The sequence below is a fragment of the Dipodomys spectabilis genome, unplaced genomic scaffold (genome assembly GCF_019054845.1).
Source record: "Dipodomys spectabilis isolate Male_0828 unplaced genomic scaffold, ASM1905484v1 ptg000069l, whole genome shotgun sequence".
NCBI classification, from domain to species: domain Eukaryota; kingdom Metazoa; phylum Chordata; class Mammalia; order Rodentia; family Heteromyidae; genus Dipodomys; species Dipodomys spectabilis.
This window is the reverse complement of record NW_024870746.1, coordinates 26,881,679-26,907,159: the sequence shown is the minus strand read 5'-3', so window position 1 is coordinate 26,907,159 and position 25,481 is coordinate 26,881,679. Positions and strand designations below refer to the sequence as shown.

The 25,481-nt window shown below is 38.9% G+C and overlaps 1 protein-coding gene across 4 annotated transcripts in view; it reads left to right on the top strand.

The window, feature by feature from the left end:
• The window catches only part of Ppp1r12b (protein phosphatase 1 regulatory subunit 12B), a 204,202-nt gene that overhangs the window by 78,271 nt on the left and 100,450 nt on the right, over positions 1–25,481 (top strand). For 3 of the 4 annotated variants that reach the window (XM_042681367.1, XM_042681366.1, XM_042681369.1), the window contains 2 exons: positions 682–864; positions 5,592–5,774. In XM_042681367.1, coding sequence (XP_042537301.1) covers positions 682–864; positions 5,592–5,774 — 366 coding nt within the window. The remainder of the gene's footprint in view (positions 1–681; positions 865–5,591; positions 5,775–25,481) is intronic. The other variant, XM_042681368.1, reaches the window with a different exon arrangement.

Sequence of the window (25,481 nt, the reverse complement as noted above, 5' to 3'; positions counted from 1 at the left end):
AGATAATTTTTTGCTGCAATCAATACAGTTCTTACCTGTCTTCAACTGAAATAAGGGAAAATGGGCTCTTAGTACCCACAGTATTACTTTCTAGATTTAAAGCTTTTAGTCCTTTAATTGTTGTTTTAAGCTAAATAACTGTAGTTCTCAGTCATTTTTTTCATAGTGCTTCTTCTTTACTCTTACAACTTTTACATTTACATTTCTAAAATCTCTCCAAATTTCTATAGTCTTACTCTGGCTTCTGTAGTACTACTTCCCTATCAGGCTGACACTTGGGGGGTGCATGATTTTTTGTATTGGGTTTGTTGAAGATTATTTCTTTCTAACAGAAATTTGCTATTTCCTGTTATTTACATTCTTACTTTCTACTGTTGACATATATTCTATTTTCCTGCTTTTCTGTGTTAAGTATCATCTCTCCTTCACATTTCTTCACTCTTTTTGATGATTGACCAAGATATCATCTTTCAAAGAGTGATGATTGCTTCTTTCTTTTGGATGATTGCCTGCTTGCTGCCAGCCACCCAGCTCCAGCTGGAGTTGAGTACTCCACTTCCCAGTTGCCCCTCTCTTTGGTCTTCATTCCTTTTAAGTGCACAATATGGGTGGGAAGGTGGTGCTGGGAAATGGTGGATGAGCAGCATGTCCTGAAGAAAGTGACTATGTGCTGTTTTGCAGTGCTTCATTTGGTAGAAGTAGTGATCCCACAAGTCCCTACATTTCAGCCAATCGCAATTCATCTTCTGCTACCTCACCCATTACCATTGGTTCATCTACCTCTCGGGGCAGCCAGTGGCAACCTGCCTCTTCTTGCCCTGCACCAATCAGTACAAACACTACTGCATCTATACAACCTGGCAGGTAAGGCTTCTTGGAGCCATTTGAGTCACGTTCATCAAAGTTAATACCCTGGAAACACATAAAATTTGAACCAAAGAGGCTGTACCACTATAGAAGCAAGTTTGAATTCCTGTGAAAATGTCTGCAACTTAATGAAGATGCTTTTGATGTTTTGTGGAATGTATCATTGTACTTGGCATTCGGGTCAACTTGGCATGACTGCTTTTATTTCTCAGTAATATTACCAGTTGTGATAACAATTTAAGGGTCAGTCCTGTTGTAGGAAATAAGTACCAAACATATTCCTATATATTACTTATATTAGCTTTCTAGTAATTATGAGTAGAAATTTGCATTCTAGGGGTGATAGAATCTTGATTTCTGGTTTATAGAGGCTGAGGGTAGCAACTGCAGCAGTGCTTTAGCTTTAGTTCTATCTGTGGTTTGTAATTCTTTTCATGTTATCAGAAGTTCTTTTAGGTCTTGTCCCTACAACTGACCCAAAGAAAATGAAAAAAACTGTTAATGATGATAGTGTTTTTCAAGAACTCTGGTTATGGCGATGGTTAATTGATATCTGTCATTTACTAGGTTTCTTTCCCTAAAATAACTAGTTATCATTCTCTTGGCCAAAAGCACAGATTTATGATTACTATTACTGATGTATAATTATGTGGATATTTATTAGGTCTTCATAATCAGTTGCTTATGAGGGACAGCCTTCTGACAGATTATTAATAATAATACTGTATAATTATATAGAAATTTATTAAGTCCCCATAATAATCTAGCTGTATAGACATTATCACCAAAACACAAGAGGGCTGGAGATGTAGCATGGTGGTAATGCCTTTACCTAGCACGCTCAAGAAAGGTCCTGAATTCCATCCCCAGCACTGGGGCGGGGTGTGTGTGTGTGTGTGTGTGTGTGTGTGTGTGTGTGTGTGTGTGTGTGTGTGTGTGTGTGTGTGAATTCATGGAGCTGAAACTGGATAAAAATGAATATAGCTGTCATTTGTTGGACTTTATTTTGTGACAAACATTAGGTTAAGTACTAAGTAGAATTTATGTTATGATTTGATTATGCACAGTAAAGCTACTGTATGTCTTATAAAGTGTGTCCTTGTACTGTGTGTCTTATAATAGTGTCTTATAAAGAAGATGAAGGTTTGTAGTTTGCCTTGCATGTAAGAAAGCCTTGAAATAGTGATAACATACTACCTTCAGAGTTGTTAAAGGATTCACATTTTTTTTGGTCATTCTCTTCTTTAATCTTTACACTAAAGCTTCTATTTTCAAGGATTGCTTCATGTTTCAAAATAACTCCTGGAGCTGTATACATTGTGGCTACATTCTAGGCAGGAAGCAGGAGGAAAGTGGGAAAGAGGCAAAGAGAGAATCCCTCTAAACTGGTAATTTTCTGAGAAACACTAATTTCTTGCTCTCTTTCATTTCATACTTCAAGGAAATATGGATTTGTAATAGTACATTACTGCCCTCAGTTATACAGGTATTCCATATGTAAGAGGGGGAAAAATGATGACTGTGGTTAAGCAGCTAGCTGCCTCCAGCAAACAGTCTTGTTTTATAGATGAGGGAACAGACAAAAGCTTCCCTAATCATCTGTCCAAGATCCCATAGTGATGGAGAAACTGAAATAGGATTTGAACCCAGATTTGTCCACTGCAGGATCTTGTCTATTGTGTCATGGTTTAGTTTCCACTGAGATTATATTGTATTCTAGGCACTATATTAGATCTTCTACATACATTGTTTAATTTCATCATTATAGGGATCCTATTTGTCAGGGTATTATTGCCTCTGTTTTACAGGTGAAAAAGAGATCATTACATTGGCTTAAACTTAGCCTCAAATTCTTCCCAACCCATGATTTAGCTGACTCCACTATACAGCTTTGATCCTTACTACCAAGCTTCCCCTACTCTGTTCCTTCTAGTCCACTTGTAAAATTACAACATGTTTCTAAAATCTCTGGCATCCCAGGAGCTTAATACAAGGCAGAGAGACCAAAACATGTTATTATTTTTTAAAAATAAACTTCAGGGACTGGGAAGGTGGCTCAGTGGTAGAGCGCTTGCCTTGCATGCATGAGGCCCTGGGTTCGATTCCTCAGTACCACATAAGCAAAAAGAAAAAAACCGGAAGTGGCGCTGTGGCTCAAGTGGTAGAGCACTAGCCTTGAGCTGAAGAGCTGAGGGACAGCGCCCAGGCCCAGAGTTCAGGCCCCACAACTGGACCCCAAAAAATAAAAATAAAAAAATAAATAAACTTTAGGTAATATTGTAATAAGTATAGTGCCTTAACCTAAAAAAGTGATCCTCTTGCCTCAGCCTCTTAAGTAGCTAATTTTTTTTATAGCTGTGCTTTAGCCTGATCTTATTAGTACTTCAAATTGACTAATTTTGCCTTCAGTTTTTAAAATTAGAAAATATATAAAGAGAGTAAAGGAAATGTATTTACTGTAACCCTTTTGTACATTAGCTTTACAATAACAATAAAAAATTGAAAAAAGAAAATACATACAAATTTCACCTTATTCTAAGTTATTAATTGCTTCTAGAGAAGTAACTTGTATATTTTAGGTATTATTTCAGTCTTCAAAAGTATTCTGTTGTATCTTCTGTCATGCCTGGCTACTAAGAAAGCTGAGATCTGAGAATCACAGCTTGAAGCTGAGACTTTCATCTCCATTTAGGCAGAAAAAAAGCCAGAAGTGGGAGGAGTGTGGCTCAAGTGGTAGAGCACCAGCCATGAACAAAAAAAGCCTAGTGAGAACTCCAGGCCCATGTAGCATGTAGGTCTACACACACACACACACACACACACACACACACCAGGCCCATGTAGCATGTAGGTCTACACACACACACACACACACACACACCAGGCCCATGTAGCATGTAGGTCTCCACACACACACACACACACACACACACACACACACACACACCAGCATGTAGGTCTATACACACACACACACACAGTGAGAACTCCAGGCCCATGCAGCATGTAGGTCTACACACACACACACACACACACACACCCCAGCATGTAGGTCTATACACACACACACACACACACACACACACACACACACCAGCATGTAGGTCTATACACACACACACACACAGTGAGAACTCCAGGCCCATGCAGCATGTAGGTCTACACACACACACACACACACACCCCAGCATGTAGGTCCACACACACACACACACACACACACACACACACACACACACACACACACACACACACACACCCCTGCATGTAGGTCTACACACACACACCCCAGCATGTAGGTCTACACACACACACCCCAGCATGTAGGTCTACACACACAGTGAAAACTCCAGGCCCATGCAGCATGTAGGTCTACACACACAGACACACAAGAGTTTTTGTTTTAGGCCAGGCACAGTGGTTCATGCCTTTAATCCCAGCAACTTGCGGGATGGAGTTCAGTAGGATTAAGGTTGTAAGCCAGCCTAAAGCAAAGGTTAGTCAGTCTCCTGTCTCAAAAGCAGAGCATGAAAGTACATGTCTGTAATCTCAGTTTATGCAGGAGGCAGTAGGTATGAGGAGGCAATAGGTATGAGGATGGCAGTCCAAGGCGGCCATGGGCAAAAACGAAAGACATTATTTGAAAGATAAAGCAAAAAAATGGCCGAGGGCATGGCTGAAGTAGAGTGTTCTCCTAGCAAGCAACTGGGCCTAAGTTCAGACCCCAGTACTGACCCCAAGTATTCTATTTTAATATTTATACCTGGATACCATAGTTAGGATGCTACTTTTAGGATGTGATTGTTTCTTTAAGCTTATTGTAATAATGTGATTATTTTGGAATTGAGCTCCTTGTAAATACCTCTGATAATGATTGTGAGTAGGTGGAATACAGATTTTTAACATTCATGCTTTTCATTGCTTTTCCCATCTCGTGAGTATCAATTTTGGATCTCTGTTACCCCAGCAACAAGCTGTGACATCACAAATGATAGCTTTTTGGGTGGAGAGCCAATGGTTGCTCCTAACTCTTTGTTCAGATACAAAGCTCTTGTTTTTCCATAAATGAGTTTAATTATACAGCCTGCTGTTGAAGTCTGTAGTTAAGGTTGCATATAGAATCCTGCTCTGTTTTTGTTTCAGTTTCTCACTTGTGCAGTTAGGAATGTAGACAATTAGACATTGGTTAAATTGGAAAGCGGCTGCAGTTACTGAACTGGGTTAAAGACAACTAAACATACTGAGGTTATGGGATGTTTTGCAAATGGATAATCCAAGAAGATGATTGTCAAATCTAGGCTGATGACTGCCACAAAGACTGTTACTGCCAAGAATTAAGGGACAGGTGGAGATTAATATCGTAAGTGACTTTGGTGTCTTTTTCATGTGTAGAGAGAGTCTGCATGTTTGGAGGGAGGCCAGATGGCAATGAGGAATCTTAAAACACTCTTGCATGTCAGTATTTTGCCTTTTGCCATAGCTAATTTTTGTCCCTCTGGTTTTTAATCTTATGCAAAAAAACCAAAAATGTCAAAATGCAAGTCTTCTGGCAAAGGGTATCAGATTATATGTATATTATTGAAAGATTTAGAACTCTGAGTAAATGAAGTAACAAAATCTGAACAGGAAGATTCTCTCATTAGGTCTATCTCTGAGCCTCCTTCCTGCAGTGCTTTGTTGTAAAGCATGCCTGACCATTCTGTTCATGTCTTTTTTCATTTCAGGACTCCTTACAGATCCCAGGCTGATTCTACTGCAGAGAAAGCAGCAGACAGTGTTTCTTCTGGTACCCCACTCTGTGTCATCACTAATCGCCCTCCACCTAACACTACCAATGGGGTTACTGCTGCTTCTGTGCCCTCCTCTCCTGGAACAGACTCCTCTGTGGAAGGCAGGGAGAAGAGGAGGTATGGTAGCTCAACGAAACCTTTGTGACATTCTACTTTGGGGTAGGAGATAAAGGAGTGAGAGTGAAGTCTTATCCCCAAGCTCAAATTTTTGGAACTGGATCTTCATTTTTTTTTTAAGGGTTCTGTCATTTGCTTCTAGAAAAGCTTTTGGTAGAGATCTTAATTATTTCTAGTTAGTTAACATTTATTCTTTTATAGACATAGTCATAAGTTTTTGTATTTGTCTCATCAGAGCAACCATTGTCAAATATTGTTTCTGAATTTTGTAATGGGGAACTTGAAGCACAGAAAAAAATATCTTCTGGGTAGTCTGATGAATTCTCTGTCAGCAAAAAGCTATTAACTGTCAAAAAAAATCAGAGAAGGAAATGAATACAAGGGAAAGGAAATGATATGGTTGAAGGGTAGAGACTGTATATTCTTTTCTTTTTTCTTTTGACTGCTAGAAGTTGAACCCAGGGTCTCACATGCTAGGCAAAGTACTTTGCTACTGAGCTATATCCTAAGCCCCTACTTTTTTTTTTTTTTTTTGAGACAGTCTCATTGTATGGTCCAAATTGGTCTTGAGTTTGTGATCCTCCTCTCTCAGCCTCCTGAGTGCTAGGATTACACCACTGTACCAATGACCCCTATATGCTGTAGTTTCTTTTTTGTTCATGGCTGGTGCTCTACCACTTGAGCCAAACCTCCACTTCTAGCTTTTTTTGTCAGTAGTGGCAGTTAGTTGGAGATAAAAGTCTCACACACTCTTCTGCCCAGTATAGTCCTTCAGATCTCAGGCTTCTGAGTAGCTAAGACTATATGTGCAAACTAACAGTCCCCAGGACTCTGCAATTTTTCTAGAGAGAAATTAGGAGAGCATAGGGAAAATCAGAAGAAGCTACAAAGAATATTTGGGTGGGAAAGTATTAGAGCTTGAACTCCAGAGCCTTGTACTTATTAGGCTCAGCAAAGGCCCTTGAATACTTGAGCTATACTTCTAGCTCTAAGAACGTGTGTGTGTGTGTGTGTGTGTGTGTGTGTGTGTGTGTGTGTGTGTAGATACTGGGGCTGTGTGTGTGTGTGTGTGTGTGTGTGTGTGTGTAGATACTGGGGCTTGAACTCGGGACTTTGAGCTCTTATTCAGCTTTTTTGCTCATGCCTGGTGCTCTACCACTTGAGCCACACTTCTAGGTATGCATTTTGCCAATTAATTGGAGATAAAATCTTGGAGACTTTCCCGCCAGGCTAACTTTAAATCAAAATTCTCGAGATGACAGCCTCCTGAATAGCATAGATTACAAGCAAGAGCCACTGACTGCCAGCAGAAGAACTTTTTAATTGTTAGGATCAAGACCTTGGAGGTTGTGACCAAGGGAACATAGACTATTTCTTCTACTTAAAAAAATGTATGAAAAGGACTGGGAAGGTGGCTCAGTGGTAGAGCGCTTGCCTTGCATGCATGAGGCCCTGGGTTCGAGTCCTCAGCACCACATAAGCAAAAAGAAAAAAGCCGAAAGTGGCGCTGTGGCTCAAGTGGTAGAGCGCTAGCCTTGAGCTGAAGAGCTGAGGGACAGTGCCCAGGCCCAGAGTTCAGGCCCCAAGACCAGACCTCCCCCCCCCCCCCCAAAGAAAAAGAAAGTGGAATGCACTCCATTTGGGAGTCTTCGATCTACTTGAAGATTAAATGTGTAATTATACTTTTTCAAGACTGTAAAAGAGGTGAAATTCTATCAAAATTCAAATTTTACTTTGATTTATTTTGAATATCCAAAGGAAGAATTTATATTTATGAGTGTATATGTATAATAAGAAGTCAGGAAATGTTTTTTTTTAACAAAAAAAATTTTATTACCAAAAATACAATATTAAAGTCAATACATGACAAACTCCTGTAAGTCAGGAAATGTTATCAGCTAAAAGATACTGGAAGAGAAAAACACTTTGGTAGCTTATTTTGCAGACAGCTCTACAAAACACAAGACAGGAAAGGAAGAGAGATAAGTGAGTTGGAAAATAATATTTTCTGCTTCCTTTCTTGCTTTTTTGTTACTTCTTTGCATAAAATATTAAAGGAAGCCAGTTTTCTGGGCTGACAGTTTTCAGAACAACAGTTATCCTCTTTTAATTGATTTCCAGAAAGGGAAATTCTAATAAATCAGTAGTGAATATTAATGCTTATGTATTTACTATCTCAGATATAATATAGATATTTTATTCAGAAATGATATGCAAAAGTAATCTTTTCATTAGCTAGAGAAAACCTTTAAAATATTTCTGAGGTGAAATACATAATACAAGTTCATTAAGATTATCCTTCACAAGGATGGGAAGATCAAGTTTGTTAGCAATGTCTTGTTAAGTTCCTAGTTAACATGAACTGTTAGAAAAACTCAGTGACTGCCTTCTGGGAATTTTATGATCCATAATGAAAAGAGAGTACTTGCTACATATTTTGTGTTAGTTTTATTCAGTCAACAAGTCCTATTGAGTACCTTCTGTGTACCACATAAGATTTCCAGAACATGTTCCCTCAGGAAGCAGCAGCTATGAGGATATATGGATTAAGTCAAGGTTTTAGTGAATTGTGGCTAAGTGCAATAGTTCATGCCTGCAATCCTAGTTACTTGGAGGCAGAGATTGAGAGGATCACAGTTTGAGGCTAGCCTAGACAATAAGTTAGTGAGACCCCTATATCAGCCAGTGGCTAGGCATGGTGCTGGCACGCATTTATTATCCTAGCTATGTGGAAAATGTAAAAAAAAAAAAGGACTGTCATATAGGCTGGCCCAGGCATAAATATCACCACAAAATGATTAAAGTAAAAAAGTCAGGGGGCATGGCTAGAGTGGTTGAATACCTGCTTGGCCAAGCTTAGGGTACCTGGGATGTGACTGTAAGTTGTGGAGGGGGAGGGGGGGTGGTTGTTTTGTTTTTGCAGCACTAAGATTTGAACTCATCTTTGACTCTCCAGACTGGTGCTCTACTGTGGTGCCCTGCCTGAAGCCCTTTAGTTGAATTTTGAAGGGCAATTGGAAATTAATAAGTAGTAATGACAAATTAATAAAGATTAATGATGGATGGTGTTTTAGAAAAAACATAAGCAATTCAAGAAACATACAAGCTTGATGTGCTTAAATCTGGGAGAAGTTAAGGTCTATGTTACATTTCTGAAAGTGTCTTTTTAGGAAATAGACTTCATTGAAGGAGGATATAAAGTGTTTTTGTGGCCAAATGCATTTGGGAAGCAGAGGGTTAAACAGAATCAGCCAGAAGCCTTCTCAGGACATTTCCATCTGGGAGGAAGGGTAAAGAGTATGGCTTCAGGTGGGCAGAATGCAGCATGTATGTCTCTAATAGCGTTTTCCCCTATGGAAACCCCAAACTGGTATTCCTTTGTGTAGCTGAAGAAGAGACAGAAACCAAATCATATAGAGTGTCATCTGTGCTTTGTTGAACACTTGATCTTCCTATATCCTATAAAATTAAGAAGCATGAGGGAAAGGGTAGGAAGAGGAGGAACAGGTGAGAATGTTGAAAGGGGTGACATTGATCAAGATGTATTGTATTTACAAGCTGCTTTGTTAAAGGCAACTCCTTTGTACAACTACAAAAAGAAAAGAAAAACTTGATCTTCACCACTGATTACCAGTGGCTCACACCTGTAATCTTAGCTACTCTGGAGGCTGAGATCTGAGCTTTGAGGTTCAAAGCCAGCCAGGGCAGACAAATCCAAGAGTCTCTTAGCTTCAATTAACCAGCCAAAAGCTGGAAGAAAAGTTTTAACTCTAAATAGTAGAACAGCAATCTTGAACAAAAAAGCTCAGGGACAGTGCCTAGTTTCTAAGCTCATGCCCCAGGACTGGCACCAAAAACAAAACAAAACAAACCTTTGATTTTCTATTCTCAAAGCTATGAAATACAACTTGAGATTTTTAGCAGTGGAATGATTTGATCAAATAAAACGTTTCATTTAAACCATTACAGAATTAAAGCCATTTAGTTTCTCCCTGTAGACAAGCATGCGCTGAAAGAAAAAATTCAGATGTTTTGAAAACAGCTAAAATTTCCTTCTGAAAGAGCAAGCTGGGTGATAATTCTTCTCTTTTGAAGCTGAAGCTTCTCTGTAATCAGCTCATTGTGGAAATGTTTCAACTCCTAATGGGAAAGCTTGATGGAGGCCTAAAGCCTGTGTTTGCAGGTCCAATTTGAAACAATTAGTGAGCATTGGGATAAATGGGGCTTTGAAACTGGCCACCGTAAGACCTCAGCGGTGTAAAGTCTTCTATCAGAAATAATCTTATAACCAGAGCACTTAGACTGGGGAATGAATCTTACCATTACATTTCAAAACTGGCTCTACCTTTTAGAGGTTTTGTTCTTAAAGAAGATGGGTGAGTGTGCATACCAATTGACCGGAAACAGTTTTCAGCCTTACACAGATTGTTAAATGAACAAAGCTATATGCAGAAGGATACCTTATGATACCAAATAGAACAAACATGGAAACCTTAACACTGGAAGTTTGGGAAGTTTTCTGAACTCTTTTTTTTTTTTTTCCCTCTGTCGTTTGTGGAGCCTAATCTCTGGGCTTGGGCACTGTCCTTCAGCTCTTCAGCTCAAGGCTAGGCACTCTACCACTTGAGCCATAGCACCACTTCCGGCTTTTTCTACTTACGTGGTGCTGAGGAATTCAACCCAGGACCTCATGCATACAAGGCAAGCTACCACTGAGCCACCTTCCCAGCCCGTGAACTCATTTTTATTTTTCTGTGTTTTCCAAAGTTCCTCATGAAGGTATTAGTGTTATAATGGGGCACAAGGAACAACAGGGCTTGAAAAAAATAAGATGAACCCTAAGAACCACAGGCTCTTACTGGTGTAAACCTATGGAAATGTTCAAGACCACTGACAAGTAAATTAAATAGAGATTCAAGGCTTGGAGGCATCTAGATCATTTGAGGTTTTGAATACAAGCCCCTGGCAGAACTTCTGAAAATTAATTATTTTTAAGAAGGACATAATCTTGGATTTATGAATTTCTCCCCTTACTGCTGCTCCCTCCACAAGCTTAGTGCACTCAAATGTACTCTCTTTACATAAAAAAGGAAATAGGAGTTATACTCTCCTTACTGTATGGAAGGGAATTCTAAGCCCTGAGAACATTTAAGTTTCACTTATTATCACACCCTGCATCAGACACACAGTAAAGAACATCACCTAGGCCTCCTTTTACTCTCATTGAATTCATGAACTACTACTTCTTTTGAATTTAAGTCTGTCTTATGCTACAATTTAGAATTCTATAGTGAGTACTCTCATAGTACTTCAGTCACTTCTATCCAAACTTTGGATTGTTTTGAGGATCATAGAAAAAACAACACGGTTATCTGGTTATAAAAAGGCTGATTTTACTGGCAGACAGCAGGGTAGAAATGGCAAGTGGTAAGCAGTTGGCAGATAACTCTGTAGGGATACCAGGGCCCAACAGCAGCTGTCACAATAGTGTAATGGCTGGGTTCATTTTCCAAAGCTCCAAGTTTTCCTTAGCAACAAAATGTAAACAATTCCCTCAGCTAATAATAGAGTCTGATAGTGTCTGCCTTTGCTTCTCTTGTTCTATTTTTCCTTGCAGCTTATTTCTTCTTCCCACCCCTACCCAGCCCTGAATTTTATATCATTTTAATGTATGTCCTTTCTTTTCTTTTTAGATGACTGTAAGTAACTTTTTCCACAAGAAGCTAAAATTGTTGCCTGTCCACATTACATGGGACATAGCACTCTATGCTGCTTGTCTCAGGATATGATCTATGCTGACTTGAGTCACACGCCACACATATTGATCTTCTAAAATCGTTTTGTGGTCTTTGTAAGCTAGATAGTTTTTCCTGCTAACTTACAGCTATCAGCAGATTAAGCTGACATTATGATTGGAATGTTAAAATTTTAAGCCGTAATTCTGTCATATCTTCAAGTCATTTGCTTCAGCCCTCTGTCTCCAAGTTACAGACATTTGTCAATTCAAAAAGGTACTATAGAAAAGAGCATATTTTTGCTCTAAATCAGTATTTCTTCCATCCTAAAGTCTATAGCAGGGCTGAATTTACTTCTTTTCTCTACTAATATAATAAGTATGAATATTGAACAGCAAGAAAGTAAAATGTATATGACAGTAGATGCATTTTCTACTATGGTAAAATAATACCAAACAGCATGCCATGATACAGAGAAATCTGTGTGAAAGGAAGAATCAGTTCATAGGACAAATCTGACTACCTTATTTTAAGAAATTATCATAGTTCCCCCATCTGATCAGTTAGGAGCCATCAACATCAAGGCTAGTAAAAAGATTATAGCTTGCTGAAGGCTCAAATGACCAGCAAGTTGCCATTCTAGATGTTTCTAGATTATTTATACAAATAGTATGCTATGGGACAATACTGAAGTAGAAAGAAATTTTTTTTTAAAAAAAGCTGTCCCCTGCTTGAGTCCTAACTCTTAAGTAGCAGAATGATAAGGGGTTTACCAGGTTGAAGACACCTATAGTAGCATATTGTACCTCTGTCTAGTATTTTTTAAATATATCTTCTTTGAGTGAGGGAAAGGATGACATTGTCCAAAAAGAAACGTAACCTTTTTTTTTTTAAATTGTGAAAATACTGTACAGAGGGGTTACAATTACATGGGCAAGATAATGAGTACATTTCATGTCAAACATTGTAGCCTCCTCCTTTGTTTCCCCTTCCTATCCCCTCCTATCCCCCCCACCCAAATCTCCCCCCCACCAAAGTTGTAAAGTTCGTTTTTTGACATAACAACTTGTACATCTCATTGTTGCAATGGGTCCACCTTTTTCCCTAATTAAACGATTTGTTTTTGCCCTTCCCCTCCACAAATTATACCAACATCAAATGCAGTGAAAGCAGGGCTTATACCGTGGGGGAGGGACATACAAAGCAACAATGAAATCATCTTATAAATAAGTTAGAAACAATCGCATGAAAGAAAAAAACATTTGAATACATATCTTAAGGTTCATTTCCCTAACATCAACATATACTAGTTATTGCAAATAAGGGAAACCATAGGACCTATGTTTTTTTGAGCCTGGCTTACTTCACTTAATATAATTTTTTCCAAGCCTTTCCATTTCCTAACAAATGGGACAATGTCATTCTTTCTGATGGAGGCATAGAATTCCATTGTGTATATATACCACATTTTCTTGATCCATTCACCTACTGAGGGGCATCTGGGTTGGTTCCATATCTTAGCTATGGTAAATAATGCTGCAGTAAACATAGTCGTACTGATAGCTTTAGTCTGGTCTTGTTTGTGATCATTTGGGTAAATGCCCAAAAGTGGGATTACTGGGTCATAGGGGAGCTCTATGTGGAGTCTTTTGAGGAACCTCCATACTGCTTTCCAAAGTGGTTGAACAAGTTTACACTCCCACCAACAATGTAGTAAGGTTCCCTTCTGTCCGCATCCCCTCCAGCATCTGTTGTTATTAGAGTTCTTGATTATAGCCATTCTAACTGGGGTGAGGTGGTATCTCAATGTTGTTTTGATTTGCATTTCTTTTATGGCTAGAAGGTTGTCTATTGGCCATCCTTCTTTCCCCATCAGAGAAGTTTTCTCTGTAAGTCTTTAGCCCACTTAGTTATTGGGCAGTTGTTTCTTTGAAGATATTTTAGATATGAGACCCTTGTCCATTGTATGGCTAGTGAAGATCTTCTCCCATAGCTTGCTAGCTATGTCCTTTGCCATGCAGAAGCTCTGCAGTTTTATGCAATCCCATTTGTCCAACCTTTCTTTGGGTCTCTATTAAGAAAATTTCGCCCTGTGCCAAGGAGACCTAGGGTTTCTCCTATTCCATCTTGTAATGTTTTCAGAGTGTCTGCTTTGACTCCAAGGTCTTTGATCCATTTGGAGTTGATTCTGGTGCAAGGTGATATATAAGGATCTAGCTTTAGTTTTCTACAAGTAGTTAACCAATTTTGCCAGCACCATTTACTGAAGAGGCTTTCTTTCTTCCATTCTATTTTTTTTAGCTCCCTTATCGAAGATTAGATGGCTATAGGTCTGTAGGTTCATTTCTGGAAGAAATGTAATCTTTAGCCAATCACTGGTGGCTCATACCTGTAATCCTAGGTACTCAGGAGGCTGAGATCTGAAGATCTTGGTTCAAAGACAGCCTAGGCATGTCCCTGAGACTTACCTCCACGTAACTACCAGAAAACTGCAAGTGGAGCTATGGTTCAAAGTGGTAAGAGTGCTAACCTTGAGCAAAAAGAGCTCAGAGATAGTGCCCAGGCCCTGAATTCAAGCCCCACAATCAACAACAAAAAATAAAATGTACTTTTTACCTAACTTATGTAACTATAACCCATCTGTATATCACCTTTATAATAAAAATTTTAAAAATGAAAAAAATATATATCTGCTTCAAAATAGTTGCTACTAGCTAACAGTGAAAGGCTGGACTTAGCAGGAAGTATACAGGATTGATTTAGTTCCATTTCAGCCTTGTTTTTCTGTATGATTTGGTGGGTGGGGGGGAATCCGATTCCCTCTCTGACCTGTTCCTCATTTGCGAAAAAGGGATAGTAGCTAGGTGTGGCAACCCAAGCCTGTAATTGTACCTACTTGGAAGGCAGAGATGAGGGGATGGTAATTTGAAGCCGGCCCAGGCCAAAACCCATCTTGACCAATAGCTGTGGTGGTGTGCACCTGCCATCCCAAGCTACAAAGAAAGCACAATGGCTGGATGTAGCGGTGTGTACATTTCATCCCAGTGATGCAAGTCAGCACAGGTAGAAGGATTGCAGATTGGCTAAAGTGAGAGCATTATCTCAAAAATAACAACATTCAAAAAAGGGCTCAAAAAGTGGTTTAAGTAGTAGAGTATATGCCAACAAGTGTGAGACCCTCAGTTTGATTCCCATTACCACCAAATAAATAATGCCAACATTGTATACCTAGTTATCAGGATTAGAAGTAACTAATAAATAATCTGAGCATATCTAAGCCCATCTCATTGGGCTATTTTGAGAGTTTTAAAACTAGATAAGTATAAGATTCTGAGTTCTTGGTTGTCATTTCAGCAATCTTCATAGCATCTTTGCCAGGAGTAAATCAAGATTACTGCAATTGAACCCAGGCTTCAGGCTTCACTCCCAGCTCTAGCTTTCTTGCTATTTCTAAACTCCTGTTATGTTTCATGAATCACCCATGTCTTTTAGGGTATTTAGAGCAGTGCTCTTTTCCAGAAGATTTTCAATGTACTTTGCGTATATCTACCAGAAGAATCTCTATAAATGGCAGCTATAGCCTTATTTCTTAGATAGTACAATTTGACAGTCAAAATTATTCCTTGATCTATGACTACAGAGTAGGTATTGTATTCCTAGACATGAAAATAGCATTAATCTCTGTATATATCTCCATTACAGCTTTTGGTGACTAAGTTCATTGTTGATTAGCAGCAGTATTTGAAAGGAATCTTTCTGAGCAGTTTTCAAGAATGAACTTGAAATATTTAGTAAGCTACCAAAATAAGCAGATGTACTGTCATCCAGGCCTTGTTGTTGTATTTGGAAAACACAAGCAGGGTTGATTTAGTATAATTATTAAGTACCCTAGGATGTTCAAAATAGTAAATTATTGTCAGCTTCAATTTAAAATCATCAGCTATAAGCTGGGTCCTAGTGGCTTATCCTTGTAATCCTATCTATTCAGGAGCCTGAGATCTGAGGATCATGATTCAATCTAGCCCAGGCAGGAGAGTCCAGAGACTGTTATCTGCAATTACTACCCAAAAAAGCCGCAAGTGGAGCTGTGGCTCAAGTGGTAGAGTGCTAACCTTAAGCAAAAACAACAACAACAACAACAAAAAAAAAACACTAGGAACCATACCCAGGCTTTGAAAATTCAAGCAAAAAAAACAATAACAACAACAAAAACATCTGTATTAGCCCCTAATGTATGAGTGTGACTGCCATTTGAAGCTGTGAAACCAAACATTGATTCTTCCTTTTTAGCTATGTAAGTTCTAGATAACATCTTCCAATAAAAGCTGTTCATCTAGGGCTGGGAAAGTGGCTTAGTGGCTTGCCTTGCATGCCCTGGGTTTGATTCCTTAGCACCACATAAGCAGAAAAAGCCAAAAGTAGTGCTGAGGCTCAAGTGGTCCAGTGCTATCCTTGAGCTGAAGAACTGAGGGTCAGGGTCCAGGCCCAGAGTTCAGGTCCCACAACCAACAACAAAAAATTATTAAAAAAAAAAAAAAAAAAGCTGGGGCTGGGAAAGTTGGTCAGTGGTAGAGCACTTGCCTTGCATGCATAAGGCCCTGGGTTCGATTCCTTATCACCACATAAGCAAAAAGAAAAAAGCCGGAAGTGGTGCTGTGGCTCAAGTGGTAGAGTGCTAGCCTTGAACTGAAGAGCTGAGGGACAGTGCCCAGGCCCAGAGTTCAGGCCCCACGACCGGACCAAAAAAAAAAACCAAACAAAAAAAAAAGCTGTTCATCTACACTGGAAATTTGTTGCTTAATATATCAGGTTTGTCCATTATCTCAGCTAGATCTGGATAATTTTCACAGCTTCTGCAGTTGCATTGGCTGTGTAACTTGCACTTTCATATTGTAGAGTCAGCCTCTTTTCTTCATCCTCATGGGCCAGCTTCTGCTGCTTTCTTCTGCAATTTCCTCACCTCTTTCAGCCTGCAGGAATTGAAGAGAATTAGGACTTGCCCTAGATTCGACTTTAGCTTAAGGGAATGTTGGGGCTTGTATGATCTTTTATCCAGACCACTAAAACTTAATCTATATCACCAAGGCTGCAAACTTTTGTATCATTTATATGCCCAAACTTTGTGGGTGTAGCACTTAAAATTTCCTCCAAGAACTTTTTCTTTGTATTCATATATTGGCTAAGAGAATTGGCTTATCTCAAAAAGATTTCCCAACTAAGCTTAATCATTTCTAGATTTTGATTTAGGGAGAGATGTGAAACTCATTCCTTCACTTGAATACTTAGAAGCCATTGTACGGTGTCTTAGGGAATAGGGAGGCCTAAAGAGAGTGGGAGGAGCAAGAAAGACATTTAGTAGAACAATCAGGGCACAATTTATTGATCAAGTTTCTCATTTTACATGGGTGTGTTTAATGATGCTCTAAACAGTTGTAATAACATCATCAAATATTGCTGACTACAGATCATCATAACATGTAATAGTAATTAAAAGTTTGAAATATTTTAAGACTTACTAAAGCATAATGCAGTGTTATGAATTGAGTATATACTGTTGGAAAATGACTCTATTATGACTACTTAAAACAGGAGTGTCACAATCCTTCATGTGGTAAAAAAAACAAACAAACTTATCTGTAAAGCCAATAAAGTAAATGCAATGACAAAAAGGTATGCCTGTACCTACAATGCTCTGCATTGTTGTGATTTGCTTTCGGGACCCCACAGGAAAAATTTTCCATCATGGTAACATAGTGAAAGGCAGCCATATACAAGATATTCTGCTGTCAAGGCAGCCATATACAAGATATTCTGCTGTCTTTTCTTCTCTCACCACAATGTGTCCAAGAATCTAGCACATGAGGCAATGACTAGAGAGCTAAGAATGATGGTAATGATAGCAACTGACTCTTGCAGAGGACCTCATAGCCCAATGATACTCTTTTATTAAAATCACTATTCTCTCCAGCAGATTCCTTTCCTGCTCAAGGTAGTAATATCAGTTTCTGTTGTTTTGCAGCAACTGTACTCTGTGTGTGCAACATTTATACTGTCGATATTAGAGTGAATGGAACTTTTCTACATTTTAACATCTCTGACATCAGAGCTGTCTTATTGCTATTGACATTCTTACACATATGTGAATTTTATTGTCAAAGTCCACTGAGTCATGTTATTGCTGCTCTTAAATATACCTAAAGGTGTCTAATAACTAAGTCAATTAATAACTATTAAGTCAATTAATTGCTTCTCAGCCATTTGGCTAAAATCAAGAGTAGTAACTATTAAGCTATAGGCTTGTAAAAAGCATGTGATAGGTTTGTTGAAACTGCCATTTCTTAGCAGTTAATAAAGCAATTGCATCTCACAGTTAAAGGTGCTCTAGATGTGATACAATGTGATACTATTTGCCCCGTGAGATTGATGCTGCTGATCTGGTTTTTAAAACATGAAGAAATGAATGTGGATGGAATTTCTTTTGAGGATGATGAAAATAACTTAAAAGTTGATTATAGTAATGACTGCACGACTCTGAATATACCAGAAACTCTGGTATACTAAATGGCTAAGTGGACTCAATAAATTTATTTAAAAATGACATTAGTAAGCCAGGTGCTGGTGGCTCACACCTGTAATCCTAGCTACTCAGGAGGCTGAGATCTGAGGATCACAGTACAAAGCTTGCCTGGGCAGAAAAGCCCTTGAGTCTCTTATCTCCAATAAACCACCAGAAAACCAGAAGTCGTGCTGTGGCTCACATGGTAGAGCACTAGCTTTGAGCTGAAGAGTGGAGGCACAGGGTGTAGGTCCAGAGCTCAAGCCCCACGACCAACCCAAATCCTCCCCCCTCCCCCTCAAATTGACATTAGTAATGTTTAGCCCTAATAAATAGTTCTGGGAAGAAACATCTGGTTTGTGTCTGTTAAGACTACGAGATTTAGGGCTTTGTATAAAAGGCCTATTATCTTTTATTCCTGTTTTGAAACAGTGTTATGGCCCCACAACACAATTATGCTTCATTATCGAGAGACAAGGACAGCTGCCATTCATTTCCTTAGCATAGTTCATAATAGTTCAGGACACATGCATTTAGAAGAAAGGATAAGAATCCATTCCCAGAGAGAGCAGAACCTCTGGGTAGTTCTGTCCTGATTTCTCAGCCACTTGAGAGTGAAGAGCAATCACCTAACACCTGCTGTTCAAGCCCTTATCAGCCATGTTTTTACACTTAATCATCTTCTGATATGTGGGTCTTTTTTTTTTCCAGAGCTGTATTAATAACATGTAGGAGGGACCAAAATTTTGTGCTGTCATTACTACCTCCCCTCCCCCTTCCCCACACCTAGTAGTTCATTTTCCCATGCTAGAAAAAGACTGTTGCTTGTAACAGTTTCATAAAATGGATTCTGGTGTTTGCTGAGGAAAGACAGACAGAGGAGTGGCTGCTTGTATATTGACAGCTGGGCTTCTGGGAAAGCAGCTGTACAGGTGTGGAGTTCAGTGAGTCTGAGGAAACTTAATCTTCCTGGAATGGTCTGATCCAGCAAATAAGTTCTTTACCCTTCCTAGTTTTGTGGAAATCAGAGGCACAGAAGTGGCCCATGCGCTCCAGGGAATTGAGTCATACCTCTGCCATGGCTTGCTCAGTCTGAGTTGAGACATCTCTCTAGTGCTGGACATGGAATGACAGAACCAGCAGGTAAAATTTTTTGCTTGACAACTTTGATATTCTCTACACATTCTGCTCTATCCTCCTTTTTTCTGATGATTCTTTGGGAAGCTGGCTTGGTTGCATATGGCTTGCTGTTTGATTAGGGGAGGGCAAGAAGCAGGTAGTAAAAATAAGATACAGAGTATTCAGAATAACCACTTTGGCACTAGTCTTGTTTATTTCTATTTCGAATGAGTTTACACATCTTCACTGATCCATAAATTAGACCCAAGAGTCAAGGAAACAGAGGACAATGAAGAATTTCAAAAAGTAGGAAGATTCTCTTTTTAAGAGAAATTAATTTTGGTACTGTTATACTTAAGGTAGATGGTAAGGCACAGGGGTTGGTTTGACTTTTTTTATTTGTCTTAAATATTATAAATATTAAATAATTTTTTTTAAAAAATCAGACATTTAGCGCAATTACAGAAAAAAGCTGGTTTACATGAGTGAAAGACAAATTGCAAATTCAGTTGGCCTTCAAACAGGGTATTATAAAGGAAAGAGAGTAGTTTGATGAGGTCTCTGTAAATGGTGTTTACTTACGATAGACTACAAATTGAATGGAGGAAGTGTTACTGGAGATTGAACTCAGGGCTTTATAGGCTAGCACTCTACCACTTGAGCCATACCTGTAGCCCTGTTTGCTGGTTATTTTTTGAGATAAGAGCTCATGAACTTTTCTTTTCTTTCTTTTTTTGGTTTTTTTTTTTTGGGGGGGGGGGGTCCAGTTGTGGGGCCTGAACTCTGGGCCTGGGTGCTGCCCCTCAGCTCTTCAGCTCAAGGCTAGCACTCTACCACTTGAGCCACAGTGCCACTTCCGGCTTTTTTTTTTTTTTTTTTTTGCTTATGTGGTGCTGAGGAATCGAACCCAGGGCCTCATGCATGCAAGGCAAGCGCTCTACCACTGACCCACCTTCCCAGCCCCCTCATGAACTTTTCTGCCCAGGCTGGTTTTGAATCTTGATCCTTCCTCCCCAGCCTTTTCAGTTAGGAATACAGATATAAGCTACCAGTACCAGCAGAATATTTTTTTCACTTTAAGGCTGGCTTTGAACTTGAGATCTTCCTGCCTTACACTTTTGAGTCTTAGCTCCAGATTGAATCTTAATGAAAGTAATTGTTTTTCTTTATATATGTGTCCTAATCATGTATGCTCAGAGTAACAGTTGTTGGGTAAAATTCAGAATCATACTCAGTGAGGCCATCTAGAAAACTGCTAGTGATTAATTATTTTAACTTTATAAAGGCACTAATCACCAGATTCTTGGCTGTTATTTTTATTTCATAATATTTGTTTGACACAGTGTCTTGCTTTATAGCTCAGACTGGCTTTAATCCTCCCACCTCAGCCTTGGGAGTAACTGGGATAATAGCTGTATGCAACATGCTCAATTCTTATCAAACTTTTCAAATTCATCTCATGTATACTGTCTTCTCCTCCTGTGTCTTTCTTCCTACTCTTCTTCCTGCATTTTGTGTCTTTGATAATTGTATTACTTTACCCAAGTAGAAACTTAGTTATTTCCTGCACGTGGTCTACCTTTGTCATCACCTTCCTGTGGATCTTCTTCATTGTGGAATCAATTGTTCTTGCAATCACTTTCTCTCATCTTCATCTTTGTTTGACAATATCTTATGAAATATGTAAAAAAAAAACTCCCTCAGATTAAACTGTACTACTTATAGCCCTGCTCCCCCAGTTCTAGGTTGATACAGCTCTGTATTCTTTTGTTCCAAAGACTGGTTTGACCAATCAAATGGTATATTGTCGCTTTTCCTCATTACTTGTGGACTCAGTAAGAGTCATTGGGATTTCTTCATACTATAGAGCCTAATACATAAATGTTGGGTAAATATTTGTTGAGTAAAATTGTTCCTCAAATGGAAATATGCTTCTTGTAGTAATCCTCTATGCCCATAAGATGGCAGCAGTTGAATGTCAGTTGATCCCAAAGACCTTGACACGTTATGATTAAATCAGTTTTCAGATGAATGTGATTCTTTATTTGTTTTAACTGTTTCGATACAGGCAGCCAAGTTATTTTCTGACAGAAACAAAATCAAAGTGCTTATTCACAGGAGAACATCACACACAAAAGCAGGTCTAAAAGCTTTGTGGGTTACAAACAGAATACCTCCTTTACTTCTGAGAAGCACACAATTGATGTCTTCTCAGGCAAGCCATGTAATTTCTCTAGTCTGAGTTGCTTAATTGGCTAATGCACTGGGGGAGGAACAGGTAGGAAATCTGTAGGTAATATTGGATTCTCAGGGGTGGGGGGTCAGTTCTAGGACTTGAACTTGTTAGATAGGTGCTCTACTGCTTGAACCATGCGTCCAGCCCTTTTTGCTGTGATTATTTTTGAGATTAGAGTCTCACTTTTTATCTTGACAGGTCTGCACTGTGGTCTTTTTTTTTTTTTTGGTCAGCCATGGGGCTTGAACTCTGGGCCTGGGCGCTGTCCCTCAGCTCCTCAGCTCAAGGCGAGCGCTCTACCACTTGAGCTACAGCACCACTTCCGGTTTTCTGGTGGTTTATTGGAGATAGGAGTCTCACAGTCTCTCCTGCCGGGGCTGGCTTTGAACTGTGATCCTCAGATCTCAGCCTCCTGAGTAGCTAGGATTACAGGCGTGAGCCACCAGCGCCCGGCTGCACTGTAGTCTTTCTATTTATACTTCCCACTGCAAGCTACAATGACAGGCATGTACCATCCTGATCAGTATTTTTCTATTGAGATTGCCCTGATTTGCCTCCAACTACTTTATTCTTTGCTTTCCAAAAAGTTGGAATTACAAGTGTTAGCCATAAGCACCCATCTGGTAATGTTGCATTCTAAAATCATAGGATTCTAAGTCATCAATGATTGTCTTACCATTCATGTATGTTGTATTATGTTTAGAACTGTCCTACCTTATACCCTTGAGATTGAGGACATCAAATACATGCATAGTTTATCATGAGTATATATTACTCTTGCAAAATTGTGTTCAGGCAGATATTAGGAATCCTCCAGTAAGATGGAGGATGGTGCTAGCACTGTTGGCTTTGCCTGTAATCAGGAGGCTGAGATCTGATGGCCACAGTTCAAAGCCATCCTGGGCAGGAAAGCCCATAAGACTCATATCTCTAACTAATGACCAAAAACTGGAAGTAGAACTGTCGCTCAAAATAGTAGAGCAATGGTCTGGAGCACATAAGCTCAATGTCAGCACCCAGGCCCTGAATTGAAGCCCCCAAGGACTATAAATAAATAAAAATAAAAAATAAAAAATCGGAGATTGGCTAAAATAAGCTTTGTGGGGCTAATATGGGTAGAATTGGAGTCAGCTTTCAAGTATGTGAAAAGCTTAAGCAGTATAAGAGAATGAATGAGTCTTAAAGTACCCTTATTTTCTAGAAAGATGTGGAAGTCACCTTTGGCCCTATACTGCTTTCTGGAGTTCTTATATTCCACTTTTCCCTTTGCTGTTGAATCTTGAAAAAGTATTTTAATTTCATTTATCCACATGTTAGCCTCCTATTCACTCTTCAAACAGTGAAATTACTCTGGCAAAAAAATCTTGTAAAGTTCCTAATTATCAGATTCCATGGTCAATTCATCTTTAGACTCTCAAGAGCACTTTATGAAATTAACTACTGATTTAAAAAAATTTTGTTCTACCCTAACCTGTTTGATACTATTCTTTCTTGGCTTACTTCTGTCTTTTCTGGATGCTTCTTTTTAATGTCCTTCTTAGTCCTTTTTCCAATGCAGTTCCTTAAATGTCATTACACAGGCCTTCTGCATTTCTCTCTCAGGACTCTTCTGGGGTATATCTTCTCTACACTCCAGCTGTCACTGAGCTCTCTGCCTGTAGCCCACATTTCTCTGCAGTTCTTCATAATAGGGCATGTAAAGGGGCCGTTAGGCAGTTCCTGCCTTCTCTAGGGACTCCACAGCAATAGCTGTCTGTGGCCATTTCCCCTTATAACTTCATCCATCTGAAGTATTGTTACAGGTGTTTGGTTTTTTTCTAGGTTCTCAAGTCCTCTCTTTTTGTTATAACATACAATTTAGTGCAGCAGCTAGCGCCTAACTTAGTACACTAAGGCATTTGTTGGTTTACATACCACTTTTTTTTACATACCCTTTTTTTTGTTGTTGTTGGTTATGGGGCTTGATCTCTGGGCTTGGGCGCTGTCCCTCAGCTCTTCAGCACAAGGCTAGTGCTCTACCACTTGAGTTACAGTGCCACTTCAGTTTTCTGGTGGTTTATTGGAGATAAGAGTTTCACGGACTTCCTGCCTGGGCTGGCTTTGAACAGCAGTCCTCAGATCTCAGCCTCCTGAGTAGCTAGGATTACAGGCGTGAGCCACCAGCACCTAGCCATACCTATTTTTTGAATAGTGAGTTGTAATGTTTTTTTCTATAATTAAAATAAAAAAAATCCATATCCTTAGGCTAAGATAATGGTGACTACAAAATGCTTTACAAGATAGAATATAGTCTTTATCTGTTAGAAATGGTCGTTATCTTGACTGTGGTGATAATAATCATGGAGCACTGTGAATTTGTCAAAACACTTAGGCCATTGTTAGGGCTGGGGGTATAGGTCAGTAGTAGACTACTTGCCTAGCTTGTATGACACTAGAAGTTTGACTCCAACACTACAATTAAAAAACCAAAACCTCTTAGACCTTTTTACTTAATGGGACAAACTTTATTGTATATAAATTATACCATAGGAACTTTTAATTGACACATGGTATCTATATAATTATGGGGTATAGAGTATTGTTTCAAATATACTGTATATAATGATAAGATCAGCATAAATGACACTCATCATTTCAGATATATATATTTGCATTGGGAGCATTCAAAATTCTATTAAGTACTTTAAAATGTGTGATTAATTATTTTGAAACATTGTTATTTTACTATGATCCTGTAGAAGTTATTCCTCCCATCTAATTCCAACCCTATACATATTCACTGACCTCTTTCCAGCACCCTTGTTGTAGTCACTGAGTCTTGGGAAGTAAAGATAATAGACTTGCTGCATAGACTTTCTCTGAAGGTAAATCTGATTTAGGTCCTTCAGAGAGCTCTTCCCTCCTCAACTTTCCCCATTTTAATCTGAGCTAAGGGAAAATTCAGAAATCTGAAACTTAAGTTGTTGAGATGTAAGTGTTCTGTTTTTAAGTGGGAGATGGATTACAATTTTTTGTTTTGTTTTTGTTGGTTGTGGGGCTTGAACTCAGGGTCTGGGCTCTGTCCCTGAGCCTTTTTGCGTTCAAGGCTAGTGCTCTACTACTTGAATCACAGTGCCACTTCCGATTTTTAAGTGGTTAGTTGGAGATAAGAGTCTCACAGGGTCTTTTCTGCCTGGGCTGGCTTCGAACCTCAATCCGCAGTCTCATGAGTAGCCAGGATTACAAGCACGCGCCACTGACTCCTGGCCTGGGATTACAGTTTTTAATCTGATTGTTGAAGGTAGATGGGTGTTCAGTAAAGGTTTGAAACCACAGATCTAGTAACTTTTCCTACTTTCCCAATCCATCCATCCTTCTTCCCTTTCTCCCTCCTCTTCCTCTTTCCCATCCTTCCCCTCCTCCTCCTCCTCTTCCTCCTCTTCCTCTTCTTCCTCACTACCTCCTACCTCACTTTCTCTTTTCCTTTCTCTTTTTTTTACTCTTTTACTCTCCCTTTTTTACATTTTTTCTCTTTTTTCCTGTTTCTTTTTACTTTTTTCAAAATACTAGTGCTGCTACTCCACACATTCTTGGTTGCATTTCTTTGTATAAATGTGCAAGTGTTTCAAAGGTATTTATTTACAAATGGAAATTCTGAGTCTAAATGATGAGTACATATTGATCTAAATAGGTGAACTTGTTATGTTTTGTTTTTAACTTTTGCCAATCTATGAAAGACAAAGTTGTTTTTCCTTGTTTTACTTTGCAATTTCTTGATACTAGCGACAACATTTTCTCTTTGGTTTCTAAACTTTTCTAGCGTCCTGTTTTGTGAATTTCTTGATTTGCTTGATTAGGTATTATTGATTTTTTTATTGTTGGATTGTTGGTTGTTCATTTTAATTGCTTTGAGTTCTTTATATACTACAGATATAAGTATTATGAAAGGTATATATCTATAGTGATGTTTTAGTTTATATTTTAAAGTCTATGTAATATATAGATATTTAACCATTCTTGTTTGAAACTTAGGTTATTTACATGTGTATTTTGTATGTTAACTTTCTTTGGTTTTCTTTTAA